The 21,680-nt window shown below is 43.6% G+C and overlaps 1 protein-coding gene across 11 annotated transcripts in view; it reads right to left on the bottom strand.

Annotated features, from left to right (window-relative positions):
• Nucleotides 1-21,680, bottom strand: part of RASAL2 (RAS protein activator like 2) — a 186,776-nt gene that overhangs the window by 73,321 nt on the left and 91,775 nt on the right. For 10 of the 11 annotated variants that reach the window (XM_074599510.1, XM_074599512.1, XM_074599511.1 and 7 more), the window contains exon 3: nt 21,151-21,277. In XM_074599510.1, coding sequence (XP_074455611.1) covers nt 21,151-21,277 — 127 coding nt within the window. Of the gene's footprint in view, nt 1-3,681; nt 3,813-21,150; nt 21,278-21,680 lie in introns of those variants that run through there. The other variant, XM_074599518.1, reaches the window with a different exon arrangement.

Below are 21,680 nucleotides of genomic sequence, written 5' to 3'. Positions count from 1 at the left end.
GTGATCAATATATGATATTCTACTGACCACAGGACTTCTCAAGCTTCTGGTCACATAATGTAGGAAAGGCAACACCATCCCATCAACTTATTTACCCTTTTTAGACAAGGTTTAGTACAAGGTAATAGCTTTACGTAGCACTCCCACAACGAGTTCAGCTTGCTTGTTTTCAGCACAAACTAAATACCAGTGATTCTTGCAGAGCAGGGCTGAGGGTGCTGTGCCAACAGGGAGCTTGACTCCACCCTGAGGTCACTGCTTGCTCCCTTTATATGTCAAGAAACCACAGCTTTGCTGACATCACCAGGCGGGAGCTAAATTCTCCTTGAGAGAAAAAGTCTAATTCACAATAGCCTGCACCTCCAACACCAGATTATAAAACAGAAAACCACAAACAAATAAAAAACTGTGAAATGTCTAGTAGCCCGAAAGCACGCAGCTTGCACTTACCAGGTATGCAGCAGAAAAGCAGGAGCATTCTGCAGAACGAGTGGCTATGACCAGCAATATGATTTCCTACCCCTGCCTATGAATCATGTGGTCTCCCTGCCTCTTACGACTCAGTTCCACCTGTGTTTATAGGAATACTGTGTTAATCTCTATGTAAGCATCAAAATAAGGCAAGCACCGAAGCCCAAGGCCCTTCCAAACCCTAAGAGATCAGAACATGGAGGGGTTTTTTAATCTGATTCCAAATTAGTGACCAAATTTAGTGGTGAAGCAAGGAAACACAGGAAGGTAACTGACTGTATTGTTTAGGGAATTTTCACAAGGACATGCCAAGTCCTCCATCTTGTGGACACGGACTCAATTTCTGACCGATACAATACCTTAAAGATTCTTCTTAGACACTGTGGCGAGTGTTCCCCTGGAGAATACAGACGACATTTCAGAGTGACCTTAGGACATACCAGGACAGGACTTCTAAGAGCATGAATGCTGTGAAAGCTTGCATTAGAATTACACTATATTTCGCACATCTGGCATTTTTTCTGTAGCCACTACCCATTTGTACATTAGAAATGTAGAGGCAATTAAAGCCTGTATTCTAGAAAAAGGACCTGGCCTTCACAGTTTGAGTGCAACTGAGCTTGAAAATCTGACTGAAGCCTACTCCAAAAAGGATCAAAACAAGCAGGAAAATTAATATTATTTAAAAAAAAAAAAACAACAACAAAAAACCCCAAACCAAAACAAAACCAAAACCCCAAACTTTCCCATCTTCTCTTTCCTAAGCCAGAGTTGCATTTTTGAATGCCTGTGGTAGGCGCCACTTTTGAAGGTTGCCCAGAGGCCTGCTCTAAAGCAAATATGTCAGTGGAGCTGTTTCATGCCTCTGGCAAGCGTCCACCTCACAACATCGCCCTCCTAAAGTCCCTGCTGAGCATGCTGCAGGTGCAAGAGAAGGAAAATGCAATGCTGCGTGCCATAACAGCAGGTCCGCTGCCTGACCAAGGAGCAGCACTGTTCACCTATGGAGGAAAACTCCACAGAGACTCACCATAGATATTTGTACCCGCCGTCACATCTGTTCCGATAGCCAGCTATTACACAACTCCACAACCCAATTTTTGCGGTTATGTTTACCATGAAAATTTCGGCACCGTTTCCCATTAAATCTGTAACATATATATAGTCGAAGTCTGTTGACTATTTAACATGTGGAAATGATACTGTTGAAACTGTAAGCACTGACTGTAGTTGCATCATTTGCCTGCTGACTTCTTGTGCAGATTTCCCTCTCCCTTACTAGAAGCAATCGCCCATATATACAGAAAATTAAATGGAAGGGGATCATTAGGTCTCCCTTCTGCCATTGGCCCGGTTTCAACTCCCACCATTACTAGCTCTCCTAAAAAACATTTGTGCTGTCTGATGCCAATTAGCCAAGAAATCTAGATAAAAGGAAGTATTCCCTTTGTGGAGAATTAAAGCTTTGAAAAGGTACGTACCCCTACAGGCTGGAAAATGAATCTGTCTCTTGATGCCAAGGAGCCATTTACAAATGCCTTCCCATACCCTGTATATTTTGCTGCACCACGGAATTCTTTGACTTCCAGTACTACATAGCTGGTGCAGAACTTACTCCCAGATACCAGAAAGTGGCAAGGAGTCAAGCCTCGGTATACCAGAATGCCCCTTCCACTGCTTATATACAAATGATGTCAATTTATTCCCATGAGCTTTAAAGACCCATGACAGATCTTTCTGACAGAAGTCACCCCAAGGTATTCATTACAATTATGCTGTTTTCCCCTCCCCACAGATTTTTTTTTTTTTTTTTTAGAAAGAGCGAGAGGACCCACAGAATATCAGAAAAAGTGAGGCACAACATGAAGAATCTGCAGGAATGTAAGTTGCTGCTCACGTCTGCCTTCCAGAACTGCCCAGTATTGTATTTTTAATTCACTACCCTATTAACATGTTAATCGTATGAAAGAGTCCCCAAAAGAAACAGGGAATTCTAAAGAGTACCTCCTGGTAACCACCCCAAAAATCACCTAAATGAAACTTGGAAGGGACAGAATTGTGTTGCCTTGAGCCTTTCTGATTAGTTTGCCAGAAGTTTGCTTGTTTTTGAAAGACAGACATGTTTGTCCCAAAAAAAAGCTAAAGCAGAAGGTTTTCATTTTCTGATCCTGTAATTCAAAAACAGCTGCAGAACAACCTCATTGGTTCAGGCTAACAAAATAAGTCTCTCCAAGTTAGCAAATTAGTATTCTCCCTGGTCTGCAGATGAGGAGGAAAATGACTAAGTAGGACTTCATAATCAGTACCTATTAAAGGCTGTTTCCAAGGTAGAAAAAGTTTAACTCAGGAGACTCCATTCCTGATTTCCTTAGACAACACTTAGTGCTTTTATAGCTAGGGAAAAACATTTAACTATATCAAAAGGCATGAAATTTAAATGCTTTCCAGCTTGCTATTACTTAATAATACATTTGAAGAAAAAAGCAGTCAAAAAGCAAGCAGCATTACTAAGGCAATGCCCTTTCTATTGACAAGAAAACAAATCCTCTTGTTTTTATGACCAACCTGTAGGATTCCCTGATCTGCTTTGATTTACCATCACTTGCTGGAGGACAGGAAGCAAGGTTGGCAATATCATATGCTGGAAACATCACGCAATGCCAGGCACAAGTAAATGCTGAATAATATTCCCACAGCGTGCCCTTGAAGAATGATGTCTGGCCTTATCCAGAAATCCAATGTCATATAAAAACATACTGACTTATGTTAGGCAAGTAAAGGCTTTCAGGGAGAGGGAGAAAAGCAAACCTAATGATTTAATAGCCATAAATGAGACTTTTAACTTTGAAAGCCGTTACAAAAACTTGTTTCTCATCTTCGCTTCTACGTGATGTTTGAATACTAACATGTAATTTCTGTACTAGCGAGCAGAAAAGTACATATAATCCACTTTTCTATTCATCACATTAAATCTGGGTAAATGTCTCTAAAAACCTGTGTATCAAACTGAAATAACGAAGAGAAGAGTTGATATATACATGCAACACGGGGGGGAAAAAAAACCTCTTAAGAGTTTCTAGTTGCTCTAAGTCTAGTCACTTTAAATTTCCAGCAAAATACCTATGTGCCTCCTCCCCAGTGCCGCCTCACTGGAAGTACTGCAGCAATAGAGTCCCCTGTTCGCATGGACTGTGTCAGGAGGGATCTCACCTGTGAACTGCATTCTGCGGTAATCCTAATACCTCTACCATGGTCCTGCCACCATGCCAGCCAGAAAGCCAGCGTAGCCTCCACGCTCTTCTCTCCCGCACTCTCTTTTCTCTGCCTCAGACGGTTTGGAATGCAGAAAAGCCAGCGCCGAAGCCCGTCAGGCGCAATGCTCTATTCAGCTCCTTGGCTCAAGTCGAACAATAGCCGCCCTCCAGTCGCTCGCCTTCTCCTCTCAGCGTACAGGATGCACGCCGTCCTCCCTGCAAACAGCGACATAACCTACCCGGGATGGGTCGACACTTCATTTTTCCTGTCCCAAGGGAGAGTGGGGGAGCTGAGAGACAGCGCAAGCACTCGGGGTGGGGTGGAAGGGGGTGTGGGCAGGAGGAGACTTCTGTTCAGGGAAAACGCGTCCGACGCTGAGAAAATTCTGGGATTTCAAGCAGCTGACTGCAAGTCTAAAATCAGCTCCAGAGAAACTTAAGAGGCTGATACCGCTGTATCCACTGTCCTGACGACAAGAAGCCAGTCAAGATGAAAACGTGGTTTTGTCAGCCGACCAAGGAAATACATCTGAATTTGCCTGACAAAACTGCACTTTAATTGAAGACGTTACCCCACTTCAAATGTTTCTGTAGCTTAGGAAACACGCAGTACCAAAAAAGCCCTGGACAGTCATATACAAACAGTGAACTTTTTCCTCCCGCTTTATTTCTTGCACTGCCCCCTCCCCCCACCCTTAAATTCAATCTAAGAACCACGGCTTTGAAAGTGAAATGGTAAGTCTGATACCGAATGCCTTTTCCTGAGCTCTGTTCTTTTTTATTTCAGACGTGCTGAGAGCTGAACTTCCAGGTATAGCATTCCTCTAAAATAAAAAGACAAAAGCGACTCTTTGAGGCACAGAAGCAAAAACCTACAGAGTCTGCCTACTGCTGCCATCATAATGTCCCTTATACATTATAATGCCCCCGCTGTCAACTTGGATCAGTTTAAAAGTCCACGGTTTGATTCCCAGCAGATCCCACCTGCCAGTCGGGGACCAGAGCAGACAAGCAGACACACAGGAGGAATGCAAAGTTGTTCAGCCTGTTGCTAAACAGGCTAAAATTGCTCACGAAGAGCCAAGAGGCTGCACGCTCTCTACTACCTTCTGCATTTCTTGAGAAAGTGGGGGGGGGGGGGGGGGGTTGAACATAACCTATTTTACTCTAATTTTGCCACTTGTTTGCATCACCGTATTCTCCTCTGATTCAGTCCCTTTTTCCTCTAATCCTACACATCTCCTTTTTTCTTGCTGCGTTACTCAAAATGAATTTCTGTACGTTCTCTTAAGCAACAACCTCCCCACACCCTCACGGTGTTTCTCCTGGAAGAAACAGTCCCTTCGGTCACCCTACCCCCTGCCAAGGTTCACGTGAGAAATCTGCGTGAAAAGCACAGCACAGCCCTTGGGAAAGAAACTTGTTGAACGCATGCTTAAACAATACTGACTACCATATAAATGATAGAAAATTATAATTGCTCCCTCTCCCTCTAAAACCAATCACTGAACTACACCCGGGGATCTCACACCAAGATTAGCACGGGAACAGAACGGCAGCTCAAAAAACAGATGCCCCCCCGCCCCAAACTGTCACTAACAGCAGCGCAAAAAATAAACAGCCCCTCTAAAAGACAAATTGGTTTGACCTGCTGCTTAGAAATGCCTAATTACCGGAAAACATAGGGCAAAACAGTCTCATGATCTCAGTTGAGCCAGATTCTGCAAAAAAGGCAGTAGCAGTTTATAAGCGACTGTAATCTCCTCTCCCTCACCATCCTTGCTCCACAAATAACCAAATACTATGGTAATTATATAGAACACTTCATTCCAGAGCACTGTACCAACTACATTTACAGCACCACAGAAAAGCATCTCTCTGGAGGGTGGAGCAACATCAGACAATTCACATATACCACAGGGTGTGATAGAAAAAAAGGAAAAATTAAGGACTGGTACATTAAAGTTAGCCTGTATGTCTCTTCAAAGGGTTCTAATGCTTTTATGGCTAAATCCTGGCTTTTTCTTCTTGCTTGCTTTTTTTCCTTTTTTTTTTTTTATTAAAGTTTGTCTGATTACATTTCTGGTTTTTCTTCCCATGTTTTGCTTTTTCATTTCACATCATTTAGACATCCTCTGTTTTTAAATCAGGTTCAAACAGAAGGGTTAAACTTTGGATCCACCTCTGAAATAAGGCCATAATCTGCCTGTTTCTTTCAAAGAAGACATTTTTAGTGACTTGGGAAGGTTCAGTCCTGGTATCTATTTTTGTCAACCCTAAAACTTGCTGTACCAACCTCAAAATAAGATTTCTGAAATGCCGCAGGAGCTGTCAGACTCAAGCAAATACCCTGCTGAAGGCTTAGGAAGAGACAGCGAATTAGGAAGATATTAAAAAGAAAAAATCGGGGCGGGGGACGGGGAAGGCAAACCATACAAGTACTTTGAAGTATTCTAGAAATCTACCCAGTTTCAGGAATTGGAAATGCAATTTGCAAAGTCTAGGAGTAAAAGTTGTTTGCAGAAGACTGCAGAAAACCACTGATAACGTTACCTGTGCGCCACCACATGACTTTTGGTCAACTAACCAATCTTCTGACAAACGTAAGATTTTACTTCTCATTAAAAAAAAAAAAAAAAAAAAAGATGTTGTCTCCCAGTATCTCAAGAAAAAATGTCAGTGCAATGAATTAACCAGTTCCCGACCAGCTCCGCTGCCTCTGTTCAGACCTTGCTGGGAGGCAATGCGGGTAACCAGGCACGGTTACAACTTCTGTCTCCGGAGACAGCTGCTGAAGAAACCTAATAGCAGAGCAGAAGTACTAGAGTAGAATAGATAAAAAGAAAAAAAAATATTCTAAATTTTAAACGTAAATCCATTTCTTTTAGTATAAATCATTTACAATTAAAGGCAAGATGTGAACTTAAGGTCTATCTTCCTATGATCTATCTGAACTACTTAAAATTAGAAATACATATGGGAACGCTCAGCTCGCAGAAGATTTTTAAAATGCCAAATTACACAGGCGAGAAGCTACTACAAGAGCGTTTTAATAAACATTCTCTGCATATATCCAGGATATTCCAGATTCATTTATCTAAGAAATCTGTTGCCTGTTTTTAGCAAAGTTTCCATTACTTAGTCTTATACAAAGGACTCCTAAATTAATTTAAAAACTAAGAAACATCATTAGGTTTTCCAACATCTTAGAGCACTGATAGTCTGAATAAGTTTATGTTATTGTAATATGTGCTGAGTATAACTTGTTTTTCAGGAAAAAGCACTGAATCCAGCTCACACGCCTATATTGATCACATTACTACCAAAAGCGTGAGGGAGAAGCGACGCGACACAAAGACGGTATTTCAGGGAGGATCCCCTATTTCCCCACAAATACCTGGGCTGATGGCAGCACAGAGGAAAGCGGTGCTTTCCCTACGCGCCCACGTATCCAGAAACGCCACACTGAGCCCCGGCCGCTCCAAGGTACCTGTGCGGGATGGGGTGGCAAGGAGCTGGCAGCAGCAGACTCCCTGTGAGAAGGTGCCAACAGACGGCAGGGTGGTCGAGGGGTCAGAAATGAAGGTGTGAAGTTGGAAACAGGGGCGGGGGAAGGTGGTGTTTTAAGTTTTGCTTCTGCAAACTTATTTGAATTGGCAATAAATTAAATTAATTTTCCCCAAGTCAAGCCTGGTTTGCCCGTAGACTGTTATTGGGTTTCTCTGTCATTCTCTCAACCCACGAACTTATTCGTCTTATCTTTGTCCCCCTGTTCTGTCGGGGAGGAGGGTGAGAGCGGCTGGGTGGGCAGCCAGCAGCTGGCCAAGGTCAACCCACCACCACATGCTTTACCAGGAGCAGGAATAAAAGACCCCTTCCAAACTCTGAAATACAACAAAAAACATTCCTTAAATCCTTCCTGCTTGCTCCTGGCTGGAAGGGTTAACACCTTACTCTCACTGTCAAAGAAAGACCAGAGCACTCATCTATGGACGATGAAAAGCGACCAGCCTCTGGAGGCTCCGTTAGGGTTTCCCAGCCTTTAGACCAGCAATCCCCAACACCACCTGCAGCCAACGGGTAACGAGGCTGGCTGCAAAAGCAAAGCACTTGTTATTTGAACACAGGTATCTTTGGGTCAGCAATGTTGGTGACCATTGCTCTAGACTTCCCTGCTACCATTTGAGCCCATACATGCCACGTAACAGTGGGAAAAGACCATCCGTGAGGAACAAGTGAGATTACTGGACTTTTCAGTGGTCAGATTCCCACCTAAACTACATCAAACTCACTGAAAAAAAAAGGTTGCTAGTCAAGGAAATATTTGCAGTTCCATCCAAGATGAAAAAAAAAAAAAAAGCAGCAGAAAACCCTTTCAGTTCTTCACTAGGAAATGCACAAGATAAAGCAGTCTCAAATATGCATCAAGAATTATTAGCTTGTAGCCAAAAGCACTTTACTGGACATCAAGTTGAATCTTAATGGACACTAATCACTGGTAGAATATATAGTACTTGCCATCTCCAAGGCTTCTTTTGGGAATCAGGGATTTGCTTGCGACACAGAGGTGCCTGTTAGAACAGTTTCTGATGAACTCCAGCAGAGTTCAATAGCCCACTTTTCCTCTGTGGCTTTATTATTTTTCTTTTAAGTAAATTATCTCTTTGCTGTGCTGCCGAAACATTTTTGTCTGTTTTGCAGATAAAAATCACGGCTATAATTCTTTCCTCCCCTTGTGCTATGACAGAGTGATCACTTACAGAAGGGGTAGGAGGTTAGCAAAACATCCAGTATGTGCTTGAATAAGTCTAATTTCATACCTAAGCCATCTCATATATTATGAACCTTTTCATTTACGCATCGATAAAAAGCAGTTCGCCCACAGGAGGCGTGTCACTGCCCCAGTGAAGTGTAAATATCGCAAGATAGCACAGGAAATACCGCAAACTCCACTTATTTCATTTGTTTTTAAAAAACTCTACTTGTCTACTTCCCAGAAGTCTTGTGGAGATTAATTAGCTCATGTTCATAGACTATTTTGAAGATGTAAGAATATTACCGCCTGATGGAAAACAAATCTCCTGAGGTCTTGCGTGGAAAAACCCAATATATAACTGACAATGGATTTCTTGCCCCATTATAGCTTTCTTTGCAAGTTTGCATTATAGCTTTCTTCGCAAGTGCAGGGGAGTTGGAGTCCCTTCCAACTCCGAAAAATTCCGTGATTCCATGATTCTGCCATCCTCCACCAGAACTAATTATAATGAAGAAAAACCCCCCAAAGTTTGGATCCTAGGGCAGCAAGGACAAAAAGTTCTTCAGCACTTTTAATGCAGATGCATGAAAGCCTTTCACTGAATACCTTCAGAGGCATTTCAGCACGGGCAGCTCAGATGCACAGATAGAAACCTGCCAAAGGCCACAACAACAATCCATAATGCCAAAATAAAAATACAAGGATTCACAGGTTTTCAGCGCTCTAGGGATAAGATACAGGGCAGCTCATAAATAACTATAGTACAATCCCAGCCAACACTCCTTGTCCATATTGGCTTGTTATGAGAACATCCAATGACGTGAGGGCGGCAGAGCCCTGGCACAGGCTGCCCAGGGAGGTGGTGGAGTCTCCATCTCTGGAGACATTCCAAACCCGCCTGGACGTGTTCCTGTGCCACCTGCTCTGGGTGACCCTGCTCTGGCAGGGGCTTGGACTAGATGATCTCCAGAGGTCCCTTCCAACCCTATGATTCTATGACATGAAGAAAATACACTGAGGAAAAGGGGAGGTATGAGAGAAGAACAGACTGGTTCAAACCTAGAAACAACACATGACCAAGGGGGGGGAAAAAAAACCAAAACAGAAGTGACAGTCCCAAACTTCATTAAAATAAAAGAATGGGATAGTTTACTACTCAGCATAGTACACTTATTTAAAACAAACCTATTTAAAGGTTGGACCACATGATCCTCGGGGTCCCTTCCAACCTGGTATTCTATGATTTATTTCTTTAGATTTCCTAGAAGCATGACTTGAATGGTCCTCCAAAAGTACTCCATGGTTTTCTCACTGTTCGTACAAGCTTGTCCATCAAATACTGCATATTTCTCGTTTTGAAGTTTGGACTACAAAAAGATTACAGAAATGCACGACTGCTAGAGAAGTGGATGAACTTGTAACACAATGGATGTGTAGCTTGCATGAGATAAGGAACTTAAGGCTGTGCCTAAGAGAGAAAAATGCAAGGCACGACTATGCTGCAACTATGAGACCTAACTGCAACGCACAACGACATACCAGAAGCAATTCAAGTAACAGTAGCTGTAAGAATACGAGACTACAGAGTTCATTCAGTGGGGGCAGAAATGGGTACTAACACAAGCTCTTCTGAAAACCTTGCACAGCCCTTGTTCAAATCTCCGCTGTCTTGGCTCCACTGTGACGGTAAGTGCGCTGGCCAGATCAAAGCTAACACAGAGAGCAGCTTCACATTACACCCCATCCACTGCAATCCAGGCTCCTACACGGCGTAAGCACAGAAGTGGAAGCAGTTTGGCTCTCTGACTGTCCTTAAGCAACACGGTCTCGCCATCTCCGTTGTGTTGGAGCCACCACATGGCTGCAGGGTTATTTGTAACGTCTACCAGATCAGGTTCAACGCGAGCCCATCGACACATGTATGTGAAAAATGATTTTGCTGCATGAAGTCGAATTGATTGAGCTGGCAAGAGTGTGATAGAACTGGCAGCGAAGAGGGTGGTGAGGCAGGGAGACAAGAGTGTGCACACCCCTGTGTAGTGGAGAGAACTTTGTCTATTCATACAGACTAAGTCTGTTCATACAGACTTACAACTAGATGCACTTAATCCAATTTCATAAGTATTTGAACTGTCAAGTATCAATTCATGCTAAAGCGACAAACTGATCAGCAACTAATTCCGTAACCAATACTGAAGTCTGAACCACGTTTAATTTCATCAACATTTTTAAATTTAGTTCAACAGTTCAAATTGACTCTAGACAAGACTTAAGATAAGGAAATTCAAGCTGTGGGAAGGAAGGTTAATTTTCCATTAAGTGTAAAGCTGGTCGTTACTGAAGGAAAAAAGGCAAGTATACATGGTTGGGTGAAATGTAATTACTTTTTGCCACAAGATCAAACAACTATAAAAGAGAACCTACAAAATTTAACAATCCACAGTAAGTTCATGCATGATTTAAGGTAGATTCCTCTAAAGAATTTAATAAGTAAGTTTTTGTTGTTGAGAAACTAAGGAAAATGATAGCTTCCTTCATAAAAAAACCCTGAGGTTTGGTTAGAAGAGAGTCAACAAATCTGCCCCAGATGGCCCAAGAGCTACCAGTTCTTAGCAATTACTACCTTGCACAACATGCTCTATTATAAAGATTATAAAGTGTTCTTTCTGCTCACATCACAGAATTTTAAAATCTCTAAAGTGATTTTTTTGTGTGTGCTGGAAGTAGCAGGCAGGGTTGTAATAATACATTTGAAAGGGGAAAAAAACCACCCTACCAGATTATGTGTCCATATGGGAAAGTTAAGATTATGTGTTCATACCCCTGTTAATCTCTGCTCTAAAAAGGTTTAAGATCTAAACAGATAAAATTTGCTTCGTGACGAAACTTGGCTTTCAGCACAGATGATCCGTGTCCAAGGGAATAAAGTTCCCACAGCACTCAGAACAAAACAAAATCCTTTGGCTTCGCTTGCGTTACAGAAGAAGAAAAAGATAGCAGCTTGGCAGTTTTCTGTAGACAAATAACTCCAGTTGCCCAGGGGGAATGTCACCGAGATCCAGGCGTCCTGTTTGTTACATCTAGCCTCCCTGGAGTCAGTTTTAATTTCAAGCAGAGTTGCCTAAATTCTTCATCCTTCCAAGGCAGGCAAATTGCACTGTACACTGTCCAAATTTCAGATCACTTCAGGGCTTTTCCCAAAGTTTCCTAATGTCTTTTGCAGATGCAAAAGATAGCAGGACACTTCACACAGTAGGTGTTTCCCTGTGTGGCCCGTTGGCTCTTTATCCATGCCCAAAAGCAGCCGTATTTCACAGGAGATTTTTTAAAAATGCAACTCACAGTTTTGCATATATTTGCATTTTGGGATAGAACGTGGTGGGTAAACAATGTCATCTAAAGACAGTTAAAGTTTTCGAATTTCAATTGATCTTGGCATAGCTACAATCCCTCCTAATCATACCCAACAGCCACAGCACTAGATCGGGACCCAATGCACCAGACAGCGAAGAAGGCAAAGGGTAAAGTCTTTAGCAAACCCTTGTTTGTGCTGTAACATGAACCAAAGGCTTTGGATCTCAGATCACAAAAGGCTCACCTGCACGGGTTTTTGGCAACACTGTCAGGTCCAGGCTGAAGTGCAGTGAAGAACAGAGCTGTGCAGCTCGATGTGCAGAGTACCCACCTGCAGCGTACAGAAACGCTGCCACTTCTTCAGCCACCACCGAGCTGCGTCAAACCACACAAGTGCAGAACGGTGCTTTCTGTACTCATCTCAGTGGGGTATCCCCTTTCAGCTCCTGGGGACCTTTCAGTTTAGATTTTTGGTACAAAGCACTCACAGGTCAAGACAGAAAAAAAAAATAAAAAAAATTCCCAGGCCATTTATGGAGGGTTGCTAATTTAAACGAAAAAGGCAATGGACAGTAATGCATCTGATCCTTTAGACCCCCAGGTCTGCATAAAGGAGGATGTGAATTTCTCACACGTATATTTGTGCATGTATATACAAACACACTTCGTGCAAGCCCAAATCGGGCAAACCCAAAGAGCTGCAAACACGCCAAGTCAGCACATCTGAATCCATCTTCCTGCCAGAGATACTGCTGTACAACACACCCCTCAATTTGAGGGCTAAACCCAAAGCCCTGTTTTGCATCCCTGCCATGCATAGTAGTTGACAGGAGATGGCTATTTTGCAGATGGCAACACGGTGAAAAGGCAGACAGTCCTATTGGGAAAATTCTTTCCTCAAGACCCATCGCAAATCCCTACAGCTGAGACACAGGGAGCTGTCAACTGCATTTTTTTCATCCTCACTTTCCAACAGATATTCTTCGTAGGCAAAGTTGAGTGTGGAAGGCGAAAGGACAGCCCTCTTTTCAGCACACAGTGTTGTTAGAAGTTATAGGAAGTCCACTATTTCAAATTCCGGCACCTTTCCTAAGTAAGTCTTTACAGAGTACGTAAAGATTGGTGCATTGCAGATTCTTTCATTGACCGGGTCACAATCAATCTCTCTTCTTCCAAAACAGACTGTCTCCCCCCTGCCTGTCGCCCGAGCAATAACCCCGTTCAGGTATTCATCTTAAACCTTACTGCACAACTATCGTAATTATGTGGTGAGCACAGAGTCAATCTATTAATTCTTTCATCAAAAAGTACTAATTCCAACTGGAATATACAGAAAGCAAGGCTCAGCTTTGACAGTTTTAGTTGCAAACAACCTTGTCTTAGAAACAGCAGTTATTGAAAAAACCCTAGAAATCCTTTCAGCTAATGCCTGTTTTCTCCTGCCAAGCTTTTACCTGAAGGAAGAGCACGGGCTGTGTGTTTTCTTGGAGCAATCTTCCCCACGTAGGAGGGTTTAGCAGACGCTTGCAGGAAGGCAGAGGTACATACCAGGCAGCAACGAAACCAGACGTCACTTAACTAATCTTCTGTTGCTCAGTCCATTTCTAAGCCTCTGGACATAACCTCTTAATACAGTACGGAGGCAGGATTTCTGCACAGCTAACTGGTCATCTGACAGCATTGCAGTACTCCCAAAACAGATGGGTGCTTCTTTTTTATCACTTCTTCCCTTGTTTGCGTGATCAGAGAATCTTCTGAATTCAGTGGAATTTTTCCTGAAAAAATTAGCTCGAGGGAATACAAAGGGGCTGATCACGAAGATGAAAAATCTATCAACTGCGCAACTAAGCCAGAGGATCAGGAAGTTAAAAGCAATGTTTGAAACTCAAAATTCCATCTTCGCCACATTTCAAACCTATACATGTAGCTCACCACAGTACAGAAGGTAGATTTTATTTATTAGCTCTAAAGTAGACTCCTGAAGTTGTTTAGAGATCTAAAATCAATTTCAGCAGCCTCTGGCTTTCTGTAAAAAGTCACAATAGCTGCAGTTGCTTTGAAACTCGGCCCTCTCACTTAACTCGAGGAGACTCAGGTTTGAAAAAACGCAACTTGGGTGATCTACCGCTGAGCTAGAATGCCAGTTTAGGTGCCCACTATATAACAGTTGTGTGATCAGGAAAGTAAGGGCACCTAGTTTCCTGTCTATTTGCCTTTTAGTGCCTAACTCCCAACCGGAGCACACACTGCCATACCGTTTTCATCAGAAGTTGTCCAGTCTCCTTCCCATGTGATCACCAGGCCACATGTTTTTATGAAAGTTGTAGGAACTTAGTACCTCTGCCACCATTATCCCTCTCTCAAATTCAGTGTTTGTTGGCCGGGAAGCACAAATTATTGGAGAAAGGGGGACACACAGATACAGCATCAGTTTTACTTCATTCAAAAAACAGGCTGAAAACAATCAGAGAAGCCTCTGCAGGAGACAAGTTACAGTCGCTTTATGACAACAGGCAGATACATGCTAGGAAGAAAAAGTCAAAAAGAGATAGAAAGTAAAACAGAGGAACAGTGAAACGCAGGTTGTAAGGAACCCCTGGAGGTTACCTAGTCCCATTTTTCACCAAGAGCAGGGCCTTGCCAACACCCGATAAGGCCAGCTGCGGCTTTGCCCAGCTGAGACACAAAGCCTTGAAGGATGAAGTTTCTACAGCCTTGCTTGGCAACCTGTTTTAGTGCTGCACTACCCTCCTGGTGCCAAATTTTATCTTAATCTCTCAATCTGAATCTCCTAAAGTGCAATTTATGGCCATTCCCCTGTATTTTATCATCTACCACTATTGAGAAGGGCTTGGCTCCATTACCGCTAACTCTTTCAAGTAGCCATGGGCTACTTGATCAACCCCTTAGCCTCTTCTTTTGCTAGGGTAAACAAGCCCAGCTCTCTCAGCCTCTTTTCATGGGTCGCATACTCCTGAACAAAATGCCCTTGGCAGATCTGTGCTGGACTGTCTCCAGATTCTTAACATCCTTCTCCAAGTAGTGGGCCCAACACTGGACCCAGCATTCCCAGTATGTCAGCAGCGCCGAGTACAGGGCATCAGCATGACTGCTCTTGCATTGCCATGCCAGTGGTTGCAAAGGCAATCTTTAGAGACACTCAGAGAATTGCAACTCATCAGAGCACAGGAGATTCCTCCCACAGAGGAAAAATAAATGGTAACAGTAGGTTGCGTGGATGCAACTGTACCAAAGGACGGGGAGAAGACCTGCAGAACCGAGATGGGAGTCAACAGCTGAGTAACAGCTATCAATGTTCTACAGAGAGGGCTAAGGCACTAAAGGCCAGTTGGTTCTCTGATGAAGTGAAGATGTCCCCAGCATAAAAGTTTGGAAGATGAGCTAGAGCTATGCAAGGATGAATAGACAGTGACATGCAGTAGACACTGTATGTACAGAGCTTGCTATGTAGAAGCTCCTAAAAGGTGTAAGGCTTGCTTACCCACATTGTCCTCAGTCTTGGTGGCTATTCCCTCCCCAGCTACAAAACTGCAGTATATGTTTAGAAAGGGAGGAAAAAGGAAAAAGAAAGGGGGGGGGGGGGAAAGGAAAAAGAAAGGGGGGGGGGGGAAAGGAAAAAGAAAGGGGGGGGGGGGGAAGGAAAAAGAAAGGGGGGGGGGGGGAAGGAAAAAGAAAGGGGGGGGGGGGGAAGGAAAAAGAAAGGGGGGGGGGGAAGGAAAAAGAAAGGGGGGGGGGGAAGGAAAAAGAAAGGGGGGGGGGGAAGGAAAAAGAAAGGGGGGGGGGGAAGGAAAAAGAAAGGGGGGGGGGGAAGGAAAAAGAAACGGGGGGGGGAAGGAAAAAGAAAGGGGGGGGGGAAGGAAAAAGAAAGGGGGGGGGAAAGGAAAAAGAAAGGGGGGGGGAAAGGAAAAAGAAAGGGGGGGGAAAGGAAAAAGAAAGGGGGGGGAAAGGAAAAAGAAAGGGGGGGGGAAAGGAAAAAGAAAGGGGGGGGAAGGAAAAAGAAAGGGGGGGGGAAGGAAAAAGAAAGGGGGGGGGAAGGAAAAAGAAAGGGGGGGGAAGGAAAAAGAAAGGGGGGGGGAAGGAAAAAGAAAGGGGGGGGAAGGAAAAAGAAGGGGGGGGAAGGAAAAAGAAGGGGGCGGGAAGGAAAAAGAAAGGGGGGGAAGGAAAAAGAAAGGGGGGGGAAGGAAAAAGAAAGGGGGGGGAAGGAAAAAGAAGGGGGGGGAAAGGAAAAAGAAGGGGGGGGAAAGGAAAAAGAAGGGGGGGGAAAGGAAAAAGAAAGGGGGGGAAGGAAAAAGAAAGGGGGGGGAAGGAAAAAGAAAGGGGGGGGAAGGAAAAACAAAGGGGGGGAAGGAAAAAGAAAGGGGGGGGAAGGAAAAAGAAAGGGGGGGGAAGGAAAAAGAAAGGGGGGGGAAGGAAAAAGAAAGGGGGGGGAAGGAAAAAGAAAGGGGGGGGAAGGAAAAAGAAAGGGGGGGAAGGAAAAAGAAAGGGGGGGAAGGAAAAAGAAAGGGGGGGAAGGAAAAAGAAAGGGGGGGAAGGAAAAAGAAAGGGGGGGAAGGAAAAAGAAAGGGGGGGAAGGAAAAAGAAAGGGGGGGAAGGAAAAAGAAAGAGGGGGAAGGAAAAAGAAAGGGGGGGAAGGAAAAAGAAAGGGGGGGAAGGAAAAAGAAAGGGGGGGAAGGAAAAAGAAAGGGGGGGAAGGAAAAAGAAAGGGGGGGGAAAGGAAAAAGAAAGGGGGGGAAGGAAAAAGAAAGGGGGGGGAAGGAAAAAGAAAGGGGGGAAAGGAAAAAGAAAGGGGGGGGAAGGAAAAAGAAAGGGGGGGGAAAGGAAAAAGAAAGGGGGGGGAAAGGAAAAAGAAAGGGGGGGGAAGGAAAAAGCTAATGACTCAATGCTAGTGACTCAAGGTGAGGACAAAACAAAGCTTTGCAAAGAGCATCTTCACCTCTGACCTGCTTTCACCAATCTTTTCATAAGAGCCTTCGTACTCAGCAGTCATAGATGTGACTGAGGAAAAACAGGGTTAACTTGTTTCAACAAGTGAAAGAGTCTTCATTTTCTTCTCAGATGACTTAATCTCCCAATATAACACAAAAATCCATTTGCATCGACACAAGCCTTTCTAAGTATCAGAGGATCTCAAAAAACTCTTTCCCTGATGATGCCCTTTCCTAATAATTTAAAAATAAATTAGAAAAAAAACCCAACCAACAACACAAAACCCCAAACCCAAATAATTTCCCCACTTTCAATCCCTCCTGAAATTTTCATATATGCAGGCAAAAAATCTCTTATTAATGCCACAAAGACGCACCCAGATGCCACAATCAAAACTTTCGCTACGTATGCTCCCTTACAACTCTCATTTAGTATGAGCAGGTGGTGAGAAGGAAGCAGAGTAAGAGAGAAGAGGATTATTTTGGGAAAGGAAGCAATAACTGTTACTAGTCTGTCAAACAGTATGAATGGTGGAAATGTGAATCATGCTTTTACTGTATGAATGGTTAATTCCAATATGCTATTATAAACAATGATCCATTACAAGGGATGTAATCTCCCCAGCAGGAAAAAATACACCTGTTAGATAAAGAGCAGGATCTGAAGCAGAAACGGAGGCAAGTACAAGAGATGGACCAGCTTGACTTTTCATCTTACCTCTTCCTATAACATTTAGGTGCCAGTCTCCAGGGCCTATATCATGCTTCATAACAGAATTAGCCCATTGAAAGTAACGCTTGAAAGAAGGAGGAAAGAGGCTGTCAAGCTGGAGTTAGGCAGAAATTACAGCTACATTTTTAGCTTCCCTGAATGGAAGCACCTCTGAGTAAGTGCTGCCAAGATGAAATCCTAGCAAGTAAATGGCATATTTAGAGTGTGTCTACTCAGTCACAGAGAGGTATTACTACAATGATACAGACTATGTAGCAAGGAAATTTCATGGCATATATTTAACGGGTGGCTTGCTGACACAACTCTGTGTACAGCGTACCTTCCAGATAGGAATTAAGAACGTCAACATTAGGAACATCCTCTCCACTCTCTGGAAGCAGAGGGCAAGCTCCTGAGCTAGCAGTAGATGGTGAGTATCCTCTGGAGCTACAGTTTTTAAATGATCTTATTAGTTTTCAGTGTTTAAACAAGTCACTTTGTATCTTGTGTTTCATCTCTGTGTCCGCCCCTCCAGCTCTCATTCGAGGGTGACCACAGTGGTTTCTGTCTGTACAGAAGGGATGGCTCAGCTGCTCTTCTAGCAGCTGCTGAACCATCACAAATTACAGCTTACTGTACTGAAGTATGTGGAAATTGGTGTCTATCTTAGTACACGGGACTGTAAACCATGGTGGTTCAGCAGCTGCCTCACGAACAGCTGAGCCAACCCTGCAGCAAGGGTAAAAATGATAGAGACAGCAAGAATGACTACAACAGCCCTTGGGTAAAGCACGCTTGACTCAGTGTTGACCTTTGATGAGTTACACATCTCTTGCTTCAACTTCTCAGCTGTAACATGGGTAGTTTCTCTCCCACGTGCTTCCTAGGAATGGTGCTACAAGGATATGCGCACAATGCTATAAAGGATGCCACAGAAATTCGCAGAATGGGTATTATTGCTGATTATGCAGAGCCCCTGAAGAACACGCACCGTTCCAGTTGCTCCATTAACAAGAAGATTGACCTCATATGATACTCCTTACGTTTCACACAAGGTGTAACTGTAATGCTACAGATGGAAAAAAAAGAGTTCCATCACTTGATCCCCCCCGGCCTTTTTAAAAAAAATCAATCAATCAATCACAAGAGAGGTATGGCAACCTTACTTAGGGGAAAAAAAGCAAATGCCATTGCTATGCCTTAACTTCTGCGCTAGAGCCAGCCCTAAGAAGCTCATCTGCAAGAATTTCAGATATAATCATAAGATGCAGCGCCTGCTGTTGCCATGTTATGCACATGATTGCCTAGGACAAGCTAGATATTCTTATCATCTCTGCATAGCAGAGCAATTTCTCTACTAGATATTTTAGCTGCCTCTGCTGCGCCTTTCAGCTTTTGGTGTCCATTCCAAAGCTATTTTAGTCCAGTTGTTATCTGTACTGCTGGTGATCCATTCTGGCTGCCACCATCCGTTTCTTTCTCTTTATAAAGATGTTCAATAGGCTCCTTCACTGGTTTGTCCTCTGGCACAACATCTTGACGCAAAGCTATTCCCACTGCTCTCCAACAACCCACTTTTTTCTGTAATCATGATAAGAGATATTTCTAACCAGGATGTGAAAACAAGGGAACTACCTAGGGTGCTGCAATTAGAGATTATATATAACCCTTCCCTCCCACTTACCCTCATCCTTCCTCACAGTATGGGCATTGCTTAATTTTTCACCAGCTCATGCCTTTCTTCTTCCCCAGCCGCTGCATGCCCACTTCCTTTAGCTACACACAGTGTGACATTCATATTCACTACAGTTGCAGCTCTCGTATGGAGAAGACCATGTGGATATGACTTTCTCTTGTAATTTTAATATATTCTTGACAAGCATGCATCGAGCAGCACACTACAAGATACCACATGCATCTAAAATTGTAGCAAAATACATAGTTAGACATACACCCCAATAGCACAGTCATCCATTCTGTATGGCAGTTCAAGACAAATGAAGAAGGTTATAATGTTACATTCAAAAACATAACACTGTGATTTCCAGCTATTCAGATGCTCAGTGAAGTCTAGAAATTCTTCTACACACTTTTTGCACACGGTATAGAAAGAGAAGGCATTTAAATCCTAGATTTTAAAGGTCTTTCTAGCTTGCAAAGCTGCAAAGAATATTAATTGCCTAGTGCAGACTGGCTGCAAAAGGATTCTTCATTCATCTCACTAGCCACACACCTGGAGTAAGTAATTTGCCTATAACACTGTGTAAATGTATTTAATACTGGTTTTAATCCCAAACAAGAACGAGTATTTGTTCATATGGCAAAACAAGATGATCATTTAGAGCTGCGTTTGAAATGCCACAAATGAATCCGGTAGGAGTTCTGTTTATGCCACTCAGCCTCATGTATTTTGCGGTTTTCCCTCCTAAACCCCTGACCTGCCCTGTTTCTTTTCAGGTTTGTAACCCAGGAGTCAAACAAAATCAAAAAAAGAACCCTATTTGCCTTCCTCAAACACAGAAGAGTAAAGAAGTGGTATTGGCAAATACAAATAAATTAGTACTACAGTTGCAATGTGTTAATTAACTACCTAGAAGAGTGATATTAATGACTTGTGTGCGATACACTCAGAGAATAAAATGCCTTGGCATAGAAAACAGCTGAGCCTGTGAAATGAAAAATACCTTACCTGCTTTTCACTTTTGATAACAATGTTATCAAGGCTGCTTTACTGCTTAGAGATGCATGTTACTTTTTTCCTCATAGTTCACTCTCTCCCAGGACTGATATTTTTTACAGCTGAACTAAGGAAGAATTGCTCTTAGATCCTATCAGCCTATGCCAAGGAAATATTCTTGCATAGGTTGGGAACAGAAAGAAGAGTTCACTTGTGTGCGGTTGCCTCCTCTCTTCACTCTTCCTTTCTTCTGGAAAGACTTGGAATGATGCTCTTTATGATGCAACCACAGGTGGGGTGGAACCACAGGGGGAACTGGGCCAAATCCGGACTTGGGAAACTACCGCAACAGAGCTTTTGTCTGTCATTTTTAATACCTACCCTTTCTTTTGCTCTCCCTAGATTGCAACATGCGTAATTATAGCCAACAGCAGCAGGCAGCTGGTTGGTTCTTTTAGGAACTGCACCCTGAACAGGCATGAGGTAAGTTATAGAAAAACCTGTTATCCAGTACTTGTTAGGAAAATATGAAGCAAAGGAAATTCCAGAAAGGCTCAAAGTGAGGTAAAACGTAACCACCTAACAGTTCTAAAAACCAGTGTGAACCACTTACAGATATCTGCAAAAGCTGCATTCCTATTGACCTGTGTTCAGCAGGTCTCGGTTGTAAATCCCAGGGCTGCCTAGCAATCTTACAAACACAGCTACAAACCTTCCCGTGTGCAGCAACAGCCCAGCTTCTCCGGTACCCTGTAATAACCTCACTGATGTTTGGATAAATCCTCGTGTTTGGAAGTCATTTTGCTGGAGGTATATACAAACAACGTCCCGGTCGCAAGAACTCCAACACCACCTAGCTGCAGCACTACCCACCTCCGCGGGCTCCTTTGCAAGGATGCTGCCTGGGAAGCAGTGCCCTCTGATACAGCTTGCAGCTATAAATTAAAATCAATTTGTTGCAGCCAAAGGTTTCCACTTACCTAGTTTGGCGGCCCCCTCTGGCGGGTACTCGGGGAATTGGCCCTCGGAGGGGACGCTCACTGTCCGGCGCAGGCAGCGCCCTTTGGTAGCATCCGCCTGCGGCTCTTGGACCCCATCGATGGGCACCTGCATAAAACGGATGCCAACAGCTGTTAATATGCCATCTTAATAAGAACTTAATTTTCTGCTTCTCCGGTAGTAACTTTCAGATGCAGTTAGGCATGCCCAGCCTTAACACGGAATTCCCGAGGCTCACTGGGAAAGTGCTGCAGTGGTAAGGAGAGTTGGCGTGCGCAGATGGGAGCGCAGCCTGGAGAGGGCTGCACGCAGGTGTGCAGGAACCTGTACTCCAGAGCTATCAAGTCACAACACAGATGACCCACCTAACAAGGTAGTCCTGCCCTTCGAAACTGGTTCTCCAATGCCGGACTCATTGCTACCTAGCCTTGCCTGCTTCCTCGCTGGGAAAGTCGGGCAGAGGCTGCTGGTCAGAAGGCTACATGCGAAACTTCAACATCACAAAAGCATT

This window comes from Larus michahellis, chromosome 8 (genome assembly GCF_964199755.1).
Source record: "Larus michahellis chromosome 8, bLarMic1.1, whole genome shotgun sequence".
In the NCBI taxonomy this organism is placed as follows: domain Eukaryota; kingdom Metazoa; phylum Chordata; class Aves; order Charadriiformes; family Laridae; genus Larus; species Larus michahellis.
Note: the sequence above shows the minus strand (reverse complement) of the source record. Positions and strands in the feature narration are given on the sequence as shown.